Genomic DNA, 24,243 nt, shown 5'->3' on the forward strand with positions numbered 1-24,243 from the left:
CTAGATTGTAGTATGTGCATAGAGCTAAGGAGAGTCTCCACTCTTTCAGTTCTTTGGAAAAGACTTAAGAATTTATCTTTTTAATTTGGTCATTTAAATCATGAATGGTCGTTTTAATGTTGTTTTAATATGGTTTTAACTGCTTCTTATGTCCCCATGTATTGTTGTAGACCACCTTGGTGACATTTTGGGAAAGGCAGTATATAAATAATATAAATGTATTTTTAAAATAATTATGCTCAGTATCACTTGCCTTTTCAGAGAGTTCAGGAATGTGCAAAAGATAGTCTTGCTTAGTGTCCAGATAACTCTGTCTTCCAGCCTCCCCCCCCCCACCTTTCTTTTTTCTTATTTTTGCCTGGTTGCTTCTTTTGATGTGTTCTGGATTGATTTATTGTCATCAATGACTGAAAAAAAGAAGAAGCTTAGATTAATTTGTGGGGGTTTTTAAAGGCTCATCGACAGCTGTTACTTGGGGAAATACAGATTCAAAGACCAGGCAACAGGGGTAGCCATTGCCTTGCACTTTGTAGGTTTCCCAGAAGCACCCGGTTTGGGACCTTTAGAACCAGGGGCCTTGAATACCTGATCTCTTGATTTTACCCAGTAGGACTGCTCTTGCATTTTTAGTATTCACAATTAACTTGAACACTTAGCATGTTCTCTTATACTTGGTATAATTACTTTCTGATATGTCTCACTGGTGGCATATTATGTATATTTGCAAAGTAGAGCTCTTATGGCTTTTGTTTTATAGGCTGCAAGCTGAAAAATGTATGGGCAGCATTCTTGAATGAAAAATAAATACACTAGAGTGAGTGTCATTGTTGACATCCCAGCGTAGCCCGGTATTTTGGGAGGTGTCCTGGCAGCCTTCTGCATTCCTAGGGCAGCGGGGCCTCTCTTAAGTCAGCAGTGGAATATTTGCATCCCTTTTTCAGACAGCATGCTAGGACTTGCATATTGGATTGCTGTAGTTTACTCTCTGGAGTGGCTGTTTCCAGAAAGTAAGTAAAAGAAAAAGATCTGAAAGGTGTGAATCAGTTGAAATGAATCTGCCTACCTTCAGGTGAAGAATGCTGCATTGCTCAAATAGCTTGGACTTATTTGAGTTGGTCTTCTGCTCCCTGGTTTTATATATAATTCAGTGCTCCCTGACTTTCTATGACTGTGGACTGGACCTTTTCAATGTACTCTGATGTAGCCTGTTTTATTTCATGATTCTAGGACTAAACCTGACTTGTACTATGTGTCATGTATGTATTTGCATATTGCATGAATAGAGGATGTATTAGAATAGAAGACTTCTCCTGTCTCCGTCACCAGTGAAAATAACTTTTTACTGTGGCATTATCAAAGTGTTGTGATACTTACTGTTTAAACAACAAGTATAATTCAGGTTTTTTCGATCAACAAGTTCCTTGTTTTACTTATTTCCAAAGAACACAGACTATGTTGGCAGCATTACATCCCCCCCCCCACGCACACACAAACACACACCAGGTTATTTTCTGTATATTCTCACTAGCAGTATACAACTTACTATCCCAGCATTTTTCCCATTCTGCCAGAAGACCTACAAGCATGTAATCCTTTTGGGGCCTTCTATTGATGCTGCTGTGCACCAGTTGGTTGAACTGTTGTAGCTTCTTTGTGGGTTCCAAGCTCCATAATCTCAATGGCATTCACTGCTTGTTTGAAGAATGTATGCACATCCTGTGGAGGTGCTCCATTTATTGAAACAGGCATGCAATTAGTTCTAAATCGTTCTATTTATAAATAACACAGAAGCTTGTAGTTAAAAATTCAGAAGGACATAAGTTCTCAAGAGCTGTTTTATTTTAATGCTAATTTGATCTCTCCCCCACCCCCCCTTTACAGGGAAGTATAGTTCTCTTCTTGTAGCCTCCTGGGCACAGGATTAAAACCACAGGGGGAGGGATGATAAGAAAAGTACTTTAAAAAATCTGTGATTGTCATGGCACAGTTTGGCTCATATGTTTAAATTTTGGTTGTTAACATGTAGAGCCCTAAACAACTTGTGAACCAGGGTATCTTAGAGAGATCTTCATCACTTACATCTCTCTCTAGCCTTCATGCATTTTAAGGGATATATAAGAACTTCGTTTGGTTTGCAAATGTACACATTTGCAGTAATCTCCCTGCCTCTCCATTAGAAACTGATCCACTAATCTGCATAACTCAGAATAAACCAGTCTGATATGGAATCCCGCACAACAGATTCCTAGAAATCCAAACTCATTGTAGATTTCCACTGTGTCACTAGTGAGCACTCATTTTAATTGGATTTTATTGTTTCACTAATTTTACTACTGATGCAACTTCTAACAACAATCAAGATGATGTTAACCAGTTTGATAATTTTCTTGTAAAGTGGTATACAAATGTGTATAATTAATACCTCAGAGGCTGATCCTTTGTGAATATAATGGTGCTCAAACAGAGTTTCCTTCCTGCTTGTGAAATGTGATCAGAAGGCAGTGCTGGAAACATGGCACAGAGAATGCCCTGGAGGATCATGATACAGTTGTTTTGCTGAGATGAGACTGGCTGTGTTAGGTAGGGAAGCTGCCTAAGAGTGGACAGGATACAGCCTGGGTGCCCTATGTAAGCCACTCTACTCCTCAGAAGAGAGGTGCAATAAGCAATAACAGGTGGAAGTTCTAGCACTGGCTTGGAATAATTTCAGAATTGCGTTTAGAATGGGACACAGCTCCCTTGTATTTGTTCCATTGAAGATCAGCACTTGATCAAACCTACCCAGATGTGGGGATGAGGCAGGTAATGACTGAGAACTGTTGGGCAGTATACAAATGTAACAAGCAAACTCTACGTATCTAATCCAAACGCTAAATGTTGATCTGGATGCTGTACATTGAGGTGAGCAGAAGGTAGATTTTGGAATTTGGGGACTAAAGCTCTGAGGATTTTGATAGTTGGCCATGCTTGTAGGGGTTTCTGGGTGCTGAAGTCCAACACATCTGGAGTTCTACCTTCTGCCCAACCCTGCCATACATTGCAGAAAGCTGGGCTGGGTGGATATGAATGCATGAGCTCTTCTTGATACATAGGGCCTCTCTGTTCCTTATGCAGAAGCCCAATGTCCCAGCTACAGTTTCGGCAGCCTCAATATTTATCTAAGAGGACATTAGATGAAAAAGGCTTACATTTAAATAAGGAGTTGTTGCTTGGTCACACGTATTTGCTGTGTTGAAGTGCTCACAAACTGATGAATGCTGGTTAATGTTAAAATATATACACATTTGAGACATTTCTTAGGCTGCCTTTTGGTGAAAACCTCTGCCTTTCCAAGGCATCAGTACATAAATAAAAACAAATAAACTAATCCAAGGTACAAAAAAATCCAACCAGGACTATTAGAAGTCCTGATTCTTTTGTTATGTTCATGCTTTGCATAGCTATTTCCAAGGAAAAGAGAGTTTGGGGCAAGGCACCCGTAAAGAAATCCAACCACATATTAAGTGAGGAACCAGTTCAGATAGTTCCATCTGGCTAAGTACTTTATATATAAACTGCCTAAAGCCATAGCCTGTGTGGAGTAAGAACTGAAGCCAGATCATACAGATGGTATAAATGCATGTCACTGTTTTAAAAAGAAACTATGTAGTCCTGGCGCATGAAACTGTCTGTCTTGATCTGGGTCCCAATCTGCTGTCTGATCTTTAGCACCATATTATCTGGAGTGGGAGAAAGAGGGAGGCTGAAATGGGGAAAGGGCTTGTTGTAGAAAACTAGATAATGGCACTGGTATCTCTTGTCTCTGCAAATGAGAAAGCATGTCTTTTCACCCTTGTTAAAAATAGCATTTTCCTCTCGGTTTTTTAGCTGTCTTTGGCTTATTCCCATTCATGTGGTAGCCCTTAATTGTGGTATCCTTGAAATGTGTATAGGTTACTAAGGAACTGTTTCAGAGTACCAGTCCCTGCCAGTTCCATTTTTAGCACAGTTGCTGCTCTTAGAAGAGTTCTGTTCCCTGAGGTGAAACACTTTTCTCCATTGAGCAGATGGTTTTGGCAGCAGCCGCACAACAGACAGCACAAGTTGTGGAGAAGGAACTGATTGGCTTGACATCTTAAATCAGGAAGCCATTACCTGGCTGCTAAAAGGGACTGGGGGTGGGGTGGGGAGGAACCAATCCTGTGCATTGCAGAATTGTTAGAAACTGCCCCCCCACCCTTGACCTTTGTTGAATTTAACTGATTCAGCCAGTCTTCTCTTACTGATTCCTTGCTCCTATCTTAAGTAGTTCACTGTGAGAACTGCCTCACAAGGGACATTCCCTTTTCTTCTTTTAATTAATTTAATATGGAATCACAACACAAACTCCCCAAAATTTAATGTTTACGATGAGAACATTATAATTTGCATATGTACAGAGAGAATCAGTACAGCAGTTGCAGTTATTAAAGTTGCCTTTACAAGAGCCTCCTCCACTTGGGCTGCATCTTCCATCATTTCCAGCCAGCATGGTCAGTGGCCCATTCTGGTTGGGGCAGGCGGCTTTACACAAACAAACAGCTGCTTAGAAGCAGTTGTGATCCAGTGCTACAGATTTGCATGTGTGGGGTAGCATCGCCATCAGGGCAGGACTGATTCTGGAAGTCATTCCGACAGAACCCACAGTGTTTACATAGGTGTTTCTTCTGTGTGGGATTGTACTGCAGAGAGCACCAGCCACACATACTGTGGAGAGGACATAGGAAAGAGTTCTGAGAGGGTGCTTCTTCTTGAAGGAACAGATGCTTTCTTGATTGATGGCAGAGGATGGGAATCTAGAGAGATCTCCATCCCATGCAGATGTTGGAGCTCTTGATTACAAAAGGCTTGATAGCTGTGTCCAAGTGTGGCTGCTTAATCAGACAAAGGAGAACATAGTCCAATACTCAGTGGCCTTGTTCTTAATTGAACTGCAAACAAAGCCTCTTTCATGAGAAGTGCCTCCTGCTGTTCTGAGTGCTGGGGTGGTGGAGAAAGAGGGTTTTTGTCTTTGGGCTTTGTGGATTTCAGAGTGTGGATACTGCCTCTCTCAGACTTCAACTTGTGATTTCCAGAATAATGACTGAATTGTCAGATCAGCCGTGCCCACCCAACCTTGTGCTTCCTTTGTTCTACTAGGTCACAAAGTTAAATAGAAAACTCTCCATGGTGCCTCGGTGTTATTTTTCTAGAGCAATTAATCTTCACCTGCAAAGCCCACTTCTGCATTTTGTTTCTAGTTGCCATGAGATTGAGGATGAATGTTGGAAACTTGGTTTAAAGTTGGTTTTGGGGTTGTTAATTGCATTTCTCTGCCACCCACAAGAGGTAGCAACTAAAACCATCCCAAAGAAAAAGAAATGCAAGAAAGCTCAGTGGCTGTCTGAGCTTTACAAATAGCTGAGGAAAGAAGGGAAGTGAAAGGCAAGGGAGAAAGAGAAAGATACACCCAATTGAATGCAGAATTCCAGAGAATAGCTAGAAGAGATAAGAATGCCTTCTTCAATGAACAGTGCAAAGAAATAGAAGAAAACAATAGAATAGGGAAGACTAGAGATCTCTTCAATAAATTGGAGATATGAAGGGAACTTTTCATGCAAAGATGGGCATGATAAAGGACAGCACAGCCTTCCCTAGCCTACTGCACTCTAGAAGTGTTAGACTACAGCTTCCATCATTCCCAGCCAGAATGACAGGAGTTACATTCTTGATGCATTGGAAGGGCACTGGGGAAAGGCTGCTCCACTGTTGTGTAATGCTCAGCTTTACTATGAAGATGAATTTTGTAACCCCCCAAGTTCTCCATATTAAACTTTAATCCATTAAAGGAGAATTCAGTGCCTTCCCTCCACCACTGTTCAGCTTCCAGAATAATTCCCATCTACCCACTAATGTGGTGCCTGATCGTTTAGCAGTGGGTGCAAGAAAGGAAAGCAGAGGCCACAAGCCCTTATTAATTTTTCCCTCCTGTAGATGGCATTTGCTCAGGGAATACTGCATTACCAATTTATAGTTCACCTTTCCCCTAAGAGCCCAAGATAGCATATATTATTCTGTCCTTATAACAACACTTAGGCTAGGTTAGGCTGGACCAGTTGACTGGCCCATGGCCATCCAGTGTGCTGTGCCTGAATGGGGATTTGAATGTTTGTCTCCCGAGTGCTTCAGTCGCATTATCCACACTGGTTCATATTCTTTTCTGCTACCTGCTGCTGCCAGCCAAGCAGTAGCGACCAGGTAAGTAGATAGCAAGAAAAGGGTTTGAAGGGATGAGAGTTGGTTGTGTCCTGACTTTGTTCTGCCCGATATGTCATGAAGTTGTGGAGTGAGAGGCGGTTCTGTGCAATTAGATTTGACATGTAATTTGACTCAGTATCAATCAAGTGATTTCTTCATGGAGGTAGGCAGAATAGCCTTAGGTTTGCTGACCTAAAAGGAATGTAAAGTTTAGGTGTTATCATCTCTATCACCATCTAAACCAGCCCAGATAATCTTCAGCTGTGAAACTCTGAAGACAAGACAAACTTTGTCAATTAGGAACTTTGTCAAATGGATCCTTGGGCTGGTGCTGGAGGCAGTTCTGACATTTCTTTTGAAATGACAGTTTTGGCAGTGCCACTATCCTTGGCATTTCTACTGTGTAAGTAGTTTCTGTGGACGGGAAGATGCATGGCCACTGAATTCAGTTCTTGATATGTGTCCTTGGCTTACTCTTTTGGGGCAGCTTAGAGTGCTCTATCTGATATTATCTGAGTTATGTTAAGAATCTCAAGAGTCCCTGAGTCAGAGCATTTTATCTAGAATTTGTTGCTTCGGGCATTTCTCTTATCCCCTTCACTTGTCTTGTTTTCACACTGAAAAAATGTCATGAGTTTAGCATCAAACTTAATATTGCTTTAATTTAGTTTTGAAAATGAACAGTTGGAAGTAGCCAGAAAGTGATGAGGAAAGGTTAGAGCAAGGGATGTTAGCAAGGATATATTGAATTTTAAAAGTGGTATAATGCAAGGACATTAGTTGTACTTATTTTTGTATCCTTTTGAATGTTTGAGAAACACTGGTTTATAACAGCTAACTCTGATGATCCTGCAAAATATAGTTTTAGAGGTCAGGAATAAATGGCAGTAACCCTCAGGTTCCTCCCTTCCCTATGCTCATGGGAAGTTGATCTAAACAAAATAGGATATCCTGCTTTCCTCTAATCTTCCAAGAAGTTTATAAACCTGTATCCGTCTTGCTGTGGCTGGGTCAAATGCTGTGTTAAGAGATAAAAGAACAAATACAATAGGTATGTTGAGGACACAGGTATCAGTCCAGTATGTGATCAGTTTAAGACAGCAGTAGTCAGGATTGAGTCAGCGGTCAAAGCACAGTATTATCAGGGAAGTAGGATAGTTCATTACCAACCCCCTTGCAGCAGTTCTGTTTGTGAAGAACAGCACAGCTGTTGGGGTCAGAGAGGTTACCCAGCCTCCATTCAGAGGCAGAACTCCCCTCTTGCTGCAGTGGACCCATAGTCACCACCATGGGACTCCTCAGGTACCCATGGGACTCCTGATGTGGGTTGCTCTTCGAGTGCTTTGGCTCTCTGGAGGAAGAGGATCCCTTTAGCAGGGGCATAATAGCATCTCTCTCACTAGCTTCAGGCAGGATTCTCTAGCTTCTTAAAAGCTGACAGGGTCAAACTGGAAGTGCACGATCTGATCAGTTTTAGGAGCAGTCCAAGGTTTAATCTGAAACCATTGCATCTGGTAGAGCCTAATGTGAATGTCTGATGCCTCCTCTCACAATTCTTCTTAAGACTGTGACCAACGCAGGCTTCATGACTTGAACCTCAAGTCAGCCTTCCCCACCCTGTCTACTTTTTGTAACATCTTGCCTGTCTTGCCTGATCAAAGACCCGGAGATCTCAAAAGTTTTCCCTTGAGCTGACTTCATATTACCCTAAGACAGATCAACCTATCTTGTTCTTCCTTGCTGTAGAATACTTTGCTGGACAAGGCTTTTGATGGTGTAAAATGGTGCATTGTTAATCAGTTTGTTATTATAGGATACTCCCATGGGCTGTGTGTTTGTGGGTGGGTGGATATATGGATACTGCTATCATATTTCTGTGAATAGGACTGTCAGTGTGGGTTTGAATTAAGGCAATATCTCGCTAGAGTTTTGGGTGTAACAAAGGAAGGTTAACAGCCAGGAATACTTATGTGAGATAACTTGATGGGAAATAATTGTTAAAAGTTTGCTTTTTGATATAAGACCATTCTGAGAGGGTATGAATAAGAGAAAGGGAAAAATGATGATCTAAGGATGATGTAATCTAAGTGGCTTGATTCACAGAATCATGGAGGACAAATAAGCCATGGTGGTTTACTTCACTATCCACTATAGTGGCAGTTGTGTATTGGGGAAATTAGTATAATTAGTCTTGGCAGCAGGAGTTGTCATGTCATGCTAGCCAGGGTGCACCTACAACAGCCCTTGGCTTCTGGGTGGCTTGTTACTCATGGCAAGAAGCCTTCTTGGCTGAGTTCACACAACATGGTCAGCTGTGCTACAGAAGGTTATTATGCTAATCCTCCAAGCCCATAGCCAGCATACGAGTATGTGGGGTGGGAATAAACCACCATGGTAAGTTTCTCTTCTGTTAACCCGGTCCTTGTGTATTTCTGTGAAAGGGAGCAAAGGGGAGAGAATTGTAGTTTGAGTGACGAGGCTTTGGGCAGGGGCTGGTTGGTAGGCTTACAGCATCAGCTAATCCAGAAGTACAGCTTGCTGGAGATATGATGTGAGACAGTGGATTTGGCTGTCTGTTGGAATATTTAAGTCAGGGGTCCTCAAAGTATGGCCTGTGGGCCGGATTCAGCCCGCCATTCCCATTTATCTGGCCCACCTCAGTGGTTTTGGACTTGCTTATAGAAAACGATCTCTGAACAAGTCCAAAAGCTCTGAGCTGGCACAGGCGTTCTCAGTGGGGAGATGGCCGCAATTGCAGATGCGCAGGGAAGATGGGTGCGATCGCATTCGTGCTTGCGGGGGGAGAGATGGGTGCGATTGCGCCTGCCTTCCCTGCACAGTCGTGCTGCGGGGTGGGGTGGGGTGATGACCACGGTTCCGCTCATGCAGGGAAGGCGGGTGCGATTGCGGTCATGCTGGGGGAGGGGGAGATGGCTGCAATTGTGCCCTCCTTCCCTGCATGAGTGCGATCACGTCCGTCTTCGCCCCCCAGCACAATTGTGGACATTGCAGCTATGACCCTTGAATATGGACATGCTTTTCCCCACCTCATCTTGGACTTCTGCTGCAGCCCTAGCAAACAGAGCAAACTTTTTGAATTTTTATTTATTTTAATTTTGATTACTTTTTAATTTATTTTAATTTTGATTACTTCTTAATTTATTTTAATTTTGATTACTTTTTAATTTATTTTAATTTTGATTACTTTTTAATGTGCAATGTGCATAGCAATCTGTTCATTTTTTTTTTCAGACTATAGTCCAGCCCCTCAACAGTCCAAGGGACAGTGAACTGGCCCCCAGTTTAAAAAGTTTGAGGACCCCTGGTTTAAGCTGTGCTATTCCCAATGCTCAGGCTGTGAATTTGCAAATAAGCCCAAAAGTTACAAAACACTATATCTTCCAGAGATAGCTGCTCTGGATCTTACCATTCTGGGAAGTTGAGAGGGTAGAATATCAGAAATAAATACATATTATACGCATTCTAACTGATTGATAATATCACTTTCTGATACTCAGTTACCAACTGGTTTCATGGAAAAGTATTGCATTTGAAGTGTGATGTAACTAGTGTAACTGCTCTTTCTTCCCTTTTGCTTGGTTAAACATAACTGTGGCTAATGGGGTGGGATAAAAATCTAATAAATAAAATATTACTCAGATTTATTTTTACCTCAAGCAGCTGTATGTTGTTTGTTGGGTATCTGGGGTAGCAGGATTGTGAGGCAGAAAAACACTCTCCTTACACAGCGGTAACACTTGTTGGCCCAATGCCATCTAATACAGGAATATGCCCACTATTTATGATCTGCATCCTACAATAAACAGAACAGATTTCATATTTGACTGTGTACACAAAGGCTTCTATACAAATGGCATTATCAGTCTGGGGATGGACTTGCAGCAGGAGTGGTCAACTTTCAGAGGACATTTTTTCTTCTGAGACTGCTACCAAAGACTGCATTGAATCCAACTGTTCAAGACTGGCAATCAACTGTTTCTAAGTTGATTGCCAGAAGCATCAGTCTTTGGGTGCTCCAGGGCTGTATATATATTTGCAAGAGGCAATAGGGGACAGTGGCAACTTCATGTTGCCCACACCTGACAGACATGGTTGTAGTTTCTCCCACTCTCTTGCAGGGCATGCATTTCCACTAAGATAAGTAATTGAACCAAGTGCAATTAGAGTTTTAATGGAATTGTTGTAAGCCGCCCCGAGGTTTTGGCAAGGGGCGGCATAGAAATGTAATAATAATAATAATAATAATAATAATAATAATAATTTCATTTCTGCAGAGACGCGGAGTTACATGGAAGGCCTCAACCACCCCATCATGATGTCTGACAGTTCCACAGGCCCAAATCCTCCTCTGTTGCGGACTGATGTGCAAACAAGTCCTTCTTGTCAGCGGCCTTTTGTGGCTACATGCACATTTGCCAATAATAGCCCTGTCCTGAGAGGAGAGAGGTAAGAAGCCTGTCTCTAGTCTGTTTATTTCCCAGCCATTTCATTTAGGTAGAGAGGAAATCCATACACTGCTCTGAAGCATTCTTTTAGGTAGAGTCGTGTGTGACCCAGCCCTGGGCTCCATCACCTCGGAGGTAATACTGAGAAACATTTTTGTAGAGATAGCTGTCATTATCAGCCCTTGTCCATGCCTGCATGTGTATGGAGAGATGTAATAAGTGAATTAGGATCATTTAGATGCAGCTGGAATTAATTCTGACCATGATTTTCCTCTTGCTACAGTAGCAAAGATTACTGCTGTTTCAGCATGCTACCTTTTCGCATACTATGTTACATCTGTACCCCAGTTTTCAGATGAACGACTGGCTTAGGGTGTGGTGCCGGAAGGAAAGCTTCAGGTTCCTTGACCACGGCACCCGGTGTCTTGCCAGTGGACTTCTGGCAAGGGACGGGTAGCACCTCAAGAGGATGAGGAAAGACTTTAAACTGAGCTGAGGGGGAAGGGGTTCAGGCCCCCCAGAAACTTGTCCACACTGGACAAGTGTGGGGAGTGGATCAGGGCTCTGGGAGCAGGGTTTTAGAGGTACTGCAGGGACTGACAGGACTCTGACAAAGAGAAGGCAGGTATCAGGGAAGATGGGAGGAAGGAAGAGGCTGGGGACTCTAAAGAAAGGAAGCAGTGGGAAGGAGTTGAGGTGTGTGCACACCAATGCTAGGAGCATGGGTAATAAGCAGGAAGAGCTTGAAGCTCTCCTGGGAATAGGAGGGTATGACCTGGCGGGGATCACGAAAACTTGGTGGGATGAAAGGCAAGACTGGAATGTGAACGTAGAGGGGTATCACCTTTTTAGAAAGGACAGGAAGGGAAAGAGGGGTGGGCCGTTACCTTATATGTCAGGGAAGGGATGCAGTGAGCTAGAATGCAGCACAGATGGGGATTTGGTAGAGGCAGTCTGTGTGAAACTTAGGGGTTTTGATAGGGAGAGGGAGTTTTGGAGGCGCAAGCCTTGACAACACCACTAGTTAGTAAGGCGAGGAGGCGAAGGAGAGTGCTGCCATGGATGCGAAAGGAAGTAGACAGACACAAAAGGAACCTCCGTAGGAAATGGGTACTGGGGCAAATAGACAAAAGGGCATACCGGAAGGAGGAGGCCCATTGTAGAAGGATTCTTTGCAAGGCTAAGGCTGAGACTTGCAAAGAAAATAAAGAGCAACACAAAGGGCTTTTATCAGCATGTAAATAGCAAGAGGAAGGGGAGACAAGTAGTGGGTCTGCTTAATAAGGAGGAAGGGGATCCAGTGACTGATACGAGGGAACAGGCACAGATGCTAAATGACTATTTTACCTCTGTGTTCTCCCCAAAGCAGGATGGGGGAGATCTGCATAGGAGATTAGATGAGGCTGGGGACCTAGGGGCACAGATTAGAGTCTCCCCCCTAGAAGTCGAGGGGCTCCTCAGGGCATTGGACATTACAAAGGCACCTGGCCCTGACAGGTTACACCCAAGAGTACTTTGAGAGTTGGCAGGGGTTCTCTCACGCCCGCTGGCCTCCATTTTTGAGGCCTTCTGGAGAACGGGTGAAGTCCAGAGGACTGGAGGGTGGTGTCAGTGGTCCCAATTTTGAAAAAGGGTAGTAGAAGGACATGGGAAATTACAGACCAGTTAGCCTTACATCCATTGTAGGAAAAACAATGGAAAGGCTCCTAATAGTGAGAGATCTAGTGATGCTAGATAGGGAAGGGAGCCTGGCGGCCACACAATGCTTCTGCAAGAACAGGTCCTGCCAGACAAACCTTGTGGAATTCTATGACAAGGTTTCGAGGTGGCTAGATGGAGGGGATGCAGTGGTTTACCTGGATTTCAGCAAGGCCTTTGACAAAGTGCCCCATGATATCCTGGTTGAGATAGACCAATGCACTGTCCAGTGGATTAGAGCATGGTTGACTGACCGAAAGCAGAGGGTAACCATTAGTGGGGAATCATCGGGATGGCGGCCAGTGACAAGCGGGGTCCCCCAGGCATCTGTCCTGGGGCTGATCCTGTTTAATCTCTTCATAAATGACATGGAAGAAGGGGTGAACAGTCTGCTGATCAAATTCACAGATGTTACTAAAACTGGAGCAGTGGCCACAACTAAGGAGCAGATACTCCAGATTCAAAAGGATATGGACAGGCTATGGAAGTGGGCAGGAGAAAACAAGATGGCATTCAGTGTGGATAAGTGCAATATCTTGCACTTGGGTCATAGGAATGAGTGTCATAAGTACAGGTTAGGGGACAAGTGGCTGGAGAGCAGCATTTGTGAAAGGGATCTTGGGGTGCTGGTTGACTGTAAGCTAAACATGAGTCAGCAGTGTGATGCAGTGGTCAAGAGGATGAATGCCACCCTTGGTTGCATAGCCAGAAGTGTGGCTTCTAGATCAAGAGAGGTATTACTACCACTCTATATGATTCTGGTGTACCTGCAACTGGAGTATTGTGCTCAGTTTTGGTCCTCTTGTTAAAGGAAGGATATAGTCAGGTTAGAGTCAGTGCAGAATAGGGCCAAAAGGTTGGTGGCAGGTTTGCAGGGGATGCCGTATGAGGCGAGATTGAGGGAACTGGGTCTCTTCAGCCTGGAGAAGAGGAGACCCAGAGGGGATCTGTTGGCAACATAGAGGTATGTGAGGGGAGTGTCACTCAGAGGTGGGTAGAGGCCTGTTCTCCCCTGCAGACGAGGGCAGGACACGCTCCAACAGAGCGAAGCTCAGGGAGCCAAGGTTCGATTAAATGTTAGGAAGTACTTCCTGACAGTTAGGACCCCGAGGGTATGGAAGGGGCTTCCATGGGAGCTGGTTGAGGCCCATTGGTGAGGGTGTTCGAGGATAGGCTAGACATGCACAGGTGGGCATGTCATGAGCAGAGCCAGCTGGAGCTGGGGGTCAGACTAGATGGTCCTGGAGGCCCCTTCTGACTCGCTCTGTTTCTCTGTTTCCATGTTACATGGTGTGTTTTAGCAAACACAACTGACTGTCTTGGAGGGAAAAATAAACTTAAATATACTTTTAAATCTCAGTTGTGCCAATAAAATTGCCTCCCATCATTTAACTAGAAAGTTCTTCAGCATCTTCTAGAACAAATACACACTTGCAAAATAGTCTGGGGTTGTTATCAAATGGCAAGGCCCTCAGGTGATTTATGTTACTTGCTGAATCATCAAAATCTGTAGTCATATGCTCTGATTGTAAAAACAGTAGGAAATTCCTCTTATAGACACCTGATTTTCTCTTCTGCCTACCAAAGGAATGGGCTTCTCCTATCAGATGGACATAGTGGTTATTATAGCATTTCTTTTTTTCTCCTTTGGTATGGAGAAAGGACCTTTTATTTCCAGTACTCTAATGTAGACCACTGTTTTGTAATATGCTAAGGTCTCTTTACATCCATTTCCAACCTCCCCCCCCCCACACACACACACACTAAATCTCCAACAGCTTAGTTTATTTCTCCCTTTCTCATATTTACAGTACAAACATTCCTTCAGCTCCACTGTCATCCTCTTTTCAGTAACATTTAATTTGCTGATACAATATTAACTTATTGCTACAGAATTTAGTTGACAGTAGCAGTGCATCTGCACCACCAATGAAGGTGGTTTTCATTATTTAATGTTTGTGGTGGGTGAGAAGGAAGTTGGGTAGGGACAGGTGAATTGGAGGGGAAGGTTTGATTTTTCCTTCCCACGTGCTTTGGTCCTGAACCAAATTGGGGCACTGCAGACTTGCAGAAAATGTTCAAGAGGCATAGCTGCACACTATGTGATACACATGGACTGAAGTTCAGTCTTTGGTGGCAAATTTGGGCTTGCTGCTACATCATTTATAAAGTGGCCCTTAAATCTCACATTACAACAATTACCTGCATATTACAGTATGTTTTTGAAGTGTTTTGATGGATGTTTTGGATTTTTCAAACAGTCCAACTGTGAGCGAGCCCATCTGGCAACAAAACAATTCTAAATCCTCCTTGATGCCCCAGTTCTTGGGAATGAGCAACAGCAAGCCTGCAGGAAGTTACCTCACATCACCAGAGTTTGCAGGACCAGTGCAAGATGGCTCAAACATGCCTCATTTCCAGACCAAGGGACTCCAGGTTGAGTCATTGAATGGTGAGGAGAATTCATCCCCTGGGCGGCAGCAGGACCCTAGTGCCAGTACTGAAGTCCGAGCCTTCCTCAGCTATGGCAGGGCCAGTGCCAACAGCAGTCCATCACTGGGGGAGAAACAACCTGCCTTTGTGGCAAATACTAATGGGTCTTCTAAAACAATGACATCTCCAATGGACAGTGGCTTTTTGACTCACAATCTCCTTGCATCACCATCTGGACTCAACAGCCAGAACAGTCCAAATCAACAGAACTCTGGAATGAACATGCACCCTCAGCCCCCTCTTCCAGAGAAGAAGAGGACGTCAGAAGGGGAGCGTTCTTTTGGCTCCATCTCTCCGTCTTCAAGTGGCTTCTCTAGCCCACATAGTGGAAGCACAATCAGCATCCCCTTTCCAAATATTCTTCCAGATTTCTCTAAAGTTTTAAACACTTCACCATTGCCAGGTAAGTTTTGCACCTGTAGAGCATTCCAGGAGAGCAGCTGTGTTACACTGAAAAGGATTCTCAGGCTAGGCCTCAGAAGGGGGTGTTCAGACAAGCACCACCTTGTGATTCTGTGAGGGGAGCAAGGTTAGGACCACTAGGCACCAGTACTCTCAAAATCAGCATGCCTACCAGACATGCCCTCCTGTTGCCCACAAGTTTGGTCTAAGTGAGCCCTAGTACATGTATACACATGTACAAGTGAAGGTCTTCTTTAGTTAAACAGGAGTGCAGATTGGCCATAATAAGTATCTTTCATTTGGAAAGAATCCCTGGCTCCTGTTCAAATCCAGGAGGCCTTCATTTACATGTGTCTCAGACTTCTGAATGTGCACCAGCAGAGACGCATGGGCTAGAGGAGTGAACTGATTATTTTCTCACACATTGGTCAATGTATGCATATTATTTGAGCACCTTAATATGAAATGGGAATGAGGTAGCATAGTGAGTAATAGTACTTCAGACTGTACTTGGGATACCACTTTAAGGTTGTTCCTTCTTCAGGGGAAAAAAGCCTGCCTAACAAGAGAAAGCTGGAAGAAAGGTTGTCCCTTTGCCTGCATTGCTGTCTTTTATTTTAGTTTCAGGAAGTTGTTACTATATCAGAACAATTCAAATAATGAAACCCCTTCCTGTCTACACTCTGACATTGTGCAGCCCATTCTTACCACCCCAGCATTTGCCACCTTACTTTGCTGCCTGGCTAGACCAGACTTGATTTACTTCAGATGTCCAGGCAGTGAGCTATTTAGAAAATGAGTTTTATCCTGTGGCAACACACTGAATTTTAGTTTTTCACCCTCTTGCTTTTTGTCTCTCAGAAAATGCAAGTGAGAAACATGTGACTGTAAAGTTTGTCCAAGACACCTCCAAATTCTGGTACAAACCTGAGATTTCAAGAGAGCAAGGTAAGCCAGTCAACACGGTCTACAGCATGTAGCAAGTTTAGTAGTTCCATTTATTAATATACTTATGTAATGTATAATTGATTCTGATGCACTGACATAGGATAGCTTGTATGATGTTTCTTTTTAGTTCTACACTGATAAAATATAACTTTACTCCAGTGTCTAATGAAGGTGTGAGAATCAGAGGGAGAGGTGGGGGTTTTTTCCCCAAAATGAAGGCATACATTTGGCCAGTGGAATTATATCTCTGTTGGTGGGTTGTTCAACTCTCCAGGTAAGTGATCCTTGCCCTGTTCTGGATTGGGTTGCACTCCCCCTAAGGGACAGGGTGCACAGTCTGGGAGTGCTCCTTGATCCAGAGTTATCCTTGCAGTGACTTTCCTTCAGCTTTGGCTGATCCATCTACTACACCTTTACATGGACGAACAGAGCCTTGCAATGGTGATCCATGCTTCAGTAAACTCACAATTGGACAATTGTAACACATTCTACATGGGGCTGCCCTTGAAGATGGTCTGGATACTTCCGTTGGTTCAGAACAGAGCATCCAGGTTGCTAGCAGGGTCTGGCAGATGTACACATATAATGCTGGTCCTGTACCAGGCTTCCAATCGAAGTCTGGGCCCAATTTAAGATGATAGTGATAATGTATAAAGCCCTGGACAGCTTAGGACCTGGATATTCGAAGAAGCGCCTCCGTCCATATATACCTACCCAGCCTCTAAGATCTGGAGCTGAGGTCCTTCTTTGGGATCCCTCTTTGAAGGTGATCAGAAGAGTGGCTATGCAGAAAAGGGCCTTCCCTGCAGTGATGCCCCAGGCAATGGAATGGGCTTCCCAGAGAGGTGTACCTGGTGCTGATGCTTTTGCCATTTCGGCGCCAGGCCAAAACTTTTTTATTTCCCCAGCATTTTAAAAGTTAGTATTGTATAATGTTGATTTTATATATTATTGTGATGGTGTGTCTTATTTATTTACGTCATCACTGCCCTGAGACACTAAAGGGTGGGATACAAAATTTTTAAATAAATAACTGGGAGAAAACAATAAAGTTTTCAGTGAGAGGGGAGCAAGATTAGGACCAATAAAGTGCTGAAGTGTGTGAGTCTTTGTTGCATTCCTGCTACTATCCCTCATTGATTTTCAGTACATATTAACTTCTGATTAGCCCCTAAATGGTTGTATTTAGAAACCAGGTGCCTAGAGCACAGAATTTTTTTCTCTTCTCTTCTCCTCCCCTCCTCCAGCCCCCTTCCTCTAAACGGTTCAGAATCCATTTGGTTATTCAAAGAATCTTGGATAGTTATGAAGAAATACCAAAAATAACCTAAGTGAGAGCTCTTAAAAAGAATTGTTTTTTCGTACTCCAATTTTATATATAGGCTTATAGCACAGAACTAGAGATCATGTAGTCCAGTGCAGGATCTGCAAAGCAGGATGCAGCTACAGCATCCCTGACAGGTGACCTCCAGCCTTTGCTTAAATATGTCCAATGAAAGCCCACCATCTTCCAAGGCAGCCTCCTGTTGAACAGCTCTTTTCCTTGGGAAGTTTCTTAAAATTCTTCCAAATTTCCACCAAACGACTTTAGTTCTGTCCTTTGGAGAAGGTCTGCTCCATCTTCAGATATTTGAAGTCTCTCATGACCCTTCTTTAATCTCTTGCTCAGGCTAAGCATGTCTAACTCTTCCAGCTGTTCCATATGGGACCTGGTTTGCCTCACCATTCTAGTTGTCTTCTTCTAGAAACTGTCCCGTTTGTGACTGATTATCACATCCTGATAATGTGATCTCCAGAACTGGACACAGTCCTTAAAATGCAGCCTGACTAGTGCAGATAGAACAGAATGAATTTTCCCCATGAAAACATTTTTTCATGTTCCTGTTAACACAGCTTATGAGTGTGTCAGCAGATTATTACATACACCAGGGGTCTTGAAGCTCTTTCAGCGTCAGAGTTGAATTCCGTTTTGGAGAGGCTCTTAGAGCTGCATTCCAGTGGTGGGAAAGGAGCACAGGCAAAAAGGCTGAAGTGAAAATATGAAAATACTGTCAGATTGTAGCTTAAAGCACTTAGTGTCAGTAACTAATGCTTAGGGGAAGCAATTCAACCATTTAGAACAGGGAAAAAAACTGCAGGCGAGTCAGGAAATCAAACTACCAGGGGAAAGAGGGAGGGTGTACATCTGGAGAACACCAGAGTGACCACAGGAGGGCCTGAAGCTTTGTACCCTTGACAGCATACAGACACATACCCATAAGAGCTGAAAGTTCTTTGCCATTCCCCACTGAAACATGAAATAACACTCGTGCCTAAATGTGCCAGACAGAGGGTGTCATATCTTCAAACCATTCATAGATATGCATGTTCAATTGAGTTATCTTGCAGCTGAGTTAAATGTGATAAATCGAGGACTGATTTTGATCAACAGTGCCTCTTGTCTTGTAGACAGCAGGTGGTATTTTGTGATTAAGTGAAGTCAGTATCCTGTGCCTGCCCATCCTTGTACAGAATCTCATTGAACCTTGTCCAGCTTAGCATCTGGCTGCTAGACAAAGACAATAGATCATTTTTAGTGCAGGGTTTCTGTGGCAGTCAGATGGCCAGCAGTGTCTTAAAATGCAGGTGTAGCATGATTGCAGAGGGAAGAGATGATCAGGGAGTACGCGGCTATCAGTTTCTTGTTTGCTTTGGATTCACAAACAAGGAAGCTGGGTATTACAAACTGTACAAGAATAGACAGCTGGCCGGGCTTCATTTTTTTAATGAATATAGAAGAAAGTAAGCTGTGTATGTGTGGAAGGGTATGTACCAAAGATTGAGTATGTGCAACAAGCATATCTGGCTCCTGGTGGTTAAATGTTGCACATTTCATGATAGAGTTGCAAAGGAATGTGCTAAATGAGAATAGCAAGGTCTTTATGAAACGTTTTACTAGTGGTGGAAAGCAAAGTAATTTTCTGCAGCTGTGGTATCTTCTGACATTTTGCTGCCATCCAACACTTGCCTGGTGTGGACAGACTTGTAACTTCCCATGTATGGATTCCCCACACCATCTCCCCTTTTGGGCAATTAACCATGTTTAATGTCAAACTGGAGTTTGTGACTGTAAGTAGAAGTAGACACGCAAACTGTGGTTCAGGTTAACCTTGACTGAACATTTAGATCATGCGGGCCGTAATACCTAACTCGGGAAGGGAAATGAATGTGGTGCCTGCTTATGGTGGTCTTCTGATCACTTACACATATTAAACCTGCACCAAGTCACATATAGTATTGGGTTAAAGCCTCTGGATAGCTGCAATGGATTGCCATTTAATTTGCTCCATTGTCCCTGATGCAGTGTCACTGTGAATATAGTGGGGAATTAAAAGGGCTTCATGCTGACACCAGGTACATCCACAGCTGGGGGAGCTAGCACTGTAGGAAGGGAACCAGCAGAGGACATTTTGCTGAGGATCCACCTGGACTCCCCTCAAACTCAATTGCTCACAAAGGGTTCAAGTTCTGTGGCAGCAGAACTGTCAGGAGAACATGGTGGCTTCTGAGGATAAAAAAATTGGCCCCTCAGGTATCTAGTGAGCCTTTCCCAATCTGGTATCCTCCAGATGTGTTGAACTGTAACATCTAGTGTTCCCCTGCCTACCATGTGTGATCAAGCTGTTTCAGTTGTTGTGACAGTGAAAGTCCTAAAATGATGTAGTCTAGTTGTCTTTTTGGCTATATTTGGTCCCATTGTACTTTAAAGAAAGGAGCCAAAGGTTGTCAGCTGTGTATGGAAAGATTCAGAATGATTACGTTCTTTACTTAGTCTAAAAACAACTCTCTTCACCTCTCTCTTTCACTTTCCTTTCCCTTGTGCAGCCATTGCAGTCCTGAAGGATAAGGAACCAGGATCATTCGTTGTCCGTGATAGTCACTCTTTCCGAGGAGCCTACGGCCTGGCCATGAAAGTTGCTGTGCCTCCTCCTTCAGTATTGCAGCTAAACAAAAAGGGTATGGCACATTTTCTCCATCTCTCCAATTCAACAGAAGACAAAGTTAAAGAGAGAGATTTTTAGCACATTTGGAGTGCTCACTGCTATGCATGCTTAGAAAGAAACAAAACATTCACAGCCCACTTGGCTCAGTGCTGAGCCATGCTGGAATAACATGCGTAGGATTATGCCCTAAATTTAAGAGCAACCCTTTGCCTGCAAATGGACCTAAAAGGTACGTTTTGGGGTTGCTCTGCTCACAGCTCTCCAATCCAGCTGGGTTATGTGTGTAAGCTGTTACCAGGAGCTTCCTGTCCTTCACTGTTCAGTGTAATCCTGAAAATAAGTCCACAAAGCCAGTCAACCTAGAGGGGGGGAAATTGTATTAGGCTGTCTGTCCATACATGCTAGATTAGCTGTTTGTGGCTGAAAAGAGAAAAACGAACCAACCTATATAAAGACTATCTGCATGCTTGCCAGAAGGCAATCTTTATTTTACTACAGGCTATTGTATGAATTTTGGATGCAGGTGGCACAGTGGTTTAAACTGCTGTGCTGCTGGGCTGGTTGATTGAAAGGTCGCTGGTTTGAGTCTGCACAACAGGGAGAGTTCCTGTTGCTCCGTCCCAGCTCCTGCCAACCTTGCAGTTCAAAAGCATGCACATACAAGTAGATTAAAAAGGTACCATTTCGGTGGGAAGGTAACAACATTCTGTGCACTTCAGTGTTTAGTCATGCTGACCACATGACCATGGAAATTGTCTGTGGACAAATGCTGGCTCCCTGGGCTAGGAAATGGAGATGAGCACCGCCACCTAGAGTCAGACATGACTGGACCTTAATGTCAAGGGGAAACCATTACCTCTTATTGTATGAATTGCTGTTGACAACCCTGACTTGAGTTTTTCCAAAATCTCGGAGGTCCCCAATGATGTGTTTACAGGCCAGGGAAGAGTCAGCTACCCCTATACAGGAAGTCCATAATGCAAATTATTTTGGAAATGTGGGTGCAGCAGGGAGGATCCCCAGTGCCTGGTTTGAGGAAGGACTTCAAAAACTGATTAGTAAAGAATGTCTACATCTACTTGAAGAAGTGCACAGCTTCAGCAGTGCCTACCACAAAAAAGATTTTTTTAAAAAAACTGTTCTCAGCCAATAAACAGTACATGTTCCATTTATGGCACAAGTTATAGTGGTCTCTGTTCTTCTGGCCGCTACATATTGCAGCAATAGGATGCAGACTTCTGTGCAAGTCAAAGATGATATTTCCCTGTTGCTGGGCAACTGTGCCCACCTTATAATATAACTTAGTTGTAGCTTGGCTTGCCATAGCATCTTCCTCGATGGACCTTTGCTTGAATACTTGATATTTAGGAGGCTGGATTCAAGTCAGTTTCCCAACTTGGTGCCTTCCTAATCCTTTGGACTGCAACATCCATGGGGTCGCGGGGTGGGGTGGGGAATCATTGACTGTTGGCCATGCTGGCTGGTGCTGACAAGTATTGTAAATTAAAACATCTGGATCACCGTGCTGGAGAAGGCTGTACATGAAATCTATCAAGTCTCTCATAAACACCAAACATGCATATATTTATTCCTCTATTCTTTTGATCAAACATGCCCAATTCTTCAGCTTCTAAAATTATGTAAACAATGCAAATACCATATCTCTAGGGTAGCATGAACTCTTCAGTACCATTTTCTCATCAAAGGATAACCAAAGGAGTTCTGTCCCCCAGCCCGGGTTTTTCATGCTTCCAGTTCATAAAAAAATCTCCATTGTTGATAAGACAGATAAGGTTTTTTAATTTCCAAAATTTTCCCTTCACTGCAAATGAAAATGAGCCAGTAACATCATGGCTTCCATATTTTGTTGATAGGTTTTTTTGTATACTCCAAATTCTTCGTAATGATTCATTGGCTGAATGTCTTTGTTTTTTGTTGTTTTATACTATAGTTGGAGATCTGTCCAATGAACTGGTCAGGCATTTCCTGATAGAGTGCACTCATAAGGGAGTGAGGTTGAAAGGTTGCCCCAATGAGCCGTATTTTGGTAAGTATAACCACTATAGTTTATCAAGTGGAAGGAGGAAGATGATTATTGAAACATGATGAGAGGTTACATATGATAATATACGCTTGTCTATCAGCTTGTTTAAAAAATTAATACTTTTGAATACCTTTCCTCATCTCCTACACCATGGGTACCAAACCGTTCACCCTGCAGCTCTCATGTCCATGCCTGTCAGCCATGCTGCCTGATGGAAATTAGTGACCAAAAACATCTGGTGGACTGCAGATTCTCCACTCATGTCCTACATACAACATGTTCACTTCTTATGACTGTTTCAGAAGAAGAAGCTCTCACAGCCTCTGCAAGAAAGGAGATTTAGTGGGGAATAAATAACTTTTCCCAGGAAGATAAAGATAATAGCTATACAGTATTCCCATCCTTTACTCAATATCCATATAAAGGATCCTGTGCTCCCTTGGACCACTGCTGACTGATACTACCATTAACAGTTCCTCTTTCATGCTCCGTAGTTCTCCCTTAGATTCATTGTTCTCTTACATCTGAGCTTCTGGTAGATATCCTCTCATGTCTTCATCCTCTGGGTCTTCACCTTAATTTTCCCTGCTCACCTTCCATCCACTTCATGCTATCCTCTGCAAGGAAACATAGGAATAGAGAGAGTCAGAAGGGGTCTCGTGGGCCATCTAGTCTGATGACTGGCTCCAGCTGGCTCCGCTCACGACATGCCCACCATGTGCATGTCCAGCCTATCTTTGAACACCCTCACCAATGGGGCCTCAACCACCTCCCATGGAAGCCCATTCAATACCCTCAGGATCCTAACTGTCAGGAAGTACTTCCTGGGATCTAATTTGATTCCCTGAGCTTTGCTCCGTTGGAGTGCGTCCTGCCCTCCTCTGCAAGGGAAGTCTCTACCCACCTCCGTGTGACACCCCCTCACATACCTGTATGTTGCCAACAGATCCCCTCTGAGTCTTCTCCAGGCTGAAAAGACCCAGTGTTATAAAGTGTTGCAATTGACCAATACATCTTTCCTTCATTGTTCTTTCAAACAATGACCCTTTTCACACTTAACAGTAATTCTTTGAATGTTCAGCCCAGAAATGGTTGTGACCAAGTGTCAATAAATTAAATTAAATTTATTAATTTAAATTTAGGCTGTTAAATTTAGGCTTAAATAGAAGAAAGTAGGGAAAAGCACTATGCCGTTCAGGTATGACCTAAATCATATCCCTGAGGAATATACAGTAGAGGTGACAAATAGATTTAAGGAATTAGATCTGATAGACAGGGTGCCTGAAGAACTATGGATGGAGGTTCGCAACATTGTACAAGAGGCAGCAACTAAAGCCATCTCAAGAAAATAGAAATGCAAGAAAGCAAAATGGCTGTCTGAGGAAGCTTTACAAATAGCAGAGGAAAGAAGGGAAGCAAAAGGCAAGGGAGAAAGAGAAAGATGCACCCAATGGAATGCAGAATTCCAGAGAATAGCTAGAAGAGATAAGAATGCCTTCTTCAATGAACAGTGCAAAGAAATAGAAGGAAACAATAGAATAGGGAGGACCAGAGATCTCTTCAAGAAAATTGGAGATATGAAGGGAACGTTTCATGCAAAGATGGACATGATAAAGGACCAAAATGGCAGGGATGTAACAGAGGTAGAAGAGATTAAGAAGAGGTGGGAAGATTACACAGAAGAACTATACAAGAAAGACCTTAACATTCCTGATAACCATGATGGGGTGGTCACTGACCTTGAGCCAGACATCCTGGAATGTGAAGTCAAATGGGCCTTAGGAAGTCTGAGCAAAAACAAAGCTAGTGGAGGTGACAGTATTCCAGCTGAGCTATTCAAAATCTTAAAAGACGGTGCAGTAAAAGTGTTACACTCACTATGCCAGCAAACTTGGAAAACTCAACAGTGGCCACAGGATTGGAAAAGGTCAGTTTACATTTCAATTCCAAAGAA

The 24,243-nt window shown here is 43.2% G+C and overlaps 1 protein-coding gene across 9 annotated transcripts in view; it reads left to right on the forward strand.

Moving 5' to 3' along the window:
- TNS3 (tensin 3) overlaps window positions 1-24,243 on the forward strand; it is a 385,864-nt gene that overhangs the window by 348,521 nt on the left and 13,100 nt on the right. For all 9 annotated transcript variants that reach the window (XM_044453647.1, XM_044453612.1, XM_044453592.1 and 6 more), the window contains 5 exons: window positions 10,551-10,722; window positions 14,681-15,315; window positions 16,176-16,262; window positions 20,127-20,258; window positions 22,197-22,292. In XM_044453647.1, the coding sequence (XP_044309582.1) occupies window positions 10,551-10,722; window positions 14,681-15,315; window positions 16,176-16,262; window positions 20,127-20,258; window positions 22,197-22,292 (1,122 nt within the window). The remainder of the gene's footprint in view (window positions 1-10,550; window positions 10,723-14,680; window positions 15,316-16,175; window positions 16,263-20,126; window positions 20,259-22,196; window positions 22,293-24,243) is intronic.

This window comes from Varanus komodoensis, unplaced genomic scaffold (assembly GCF_004798865.1).
Source record: "Varanus komodoensis strain SLA01 unplaced genomic scaffold, ASM479886v1 scaffold10, whole genome shotgun sequence".
NCBI lineage: Eukaryota > Metazoa > Chordata > Lepidosauria > Squamata > Varanidae > Varanus > Varanus komodoensis.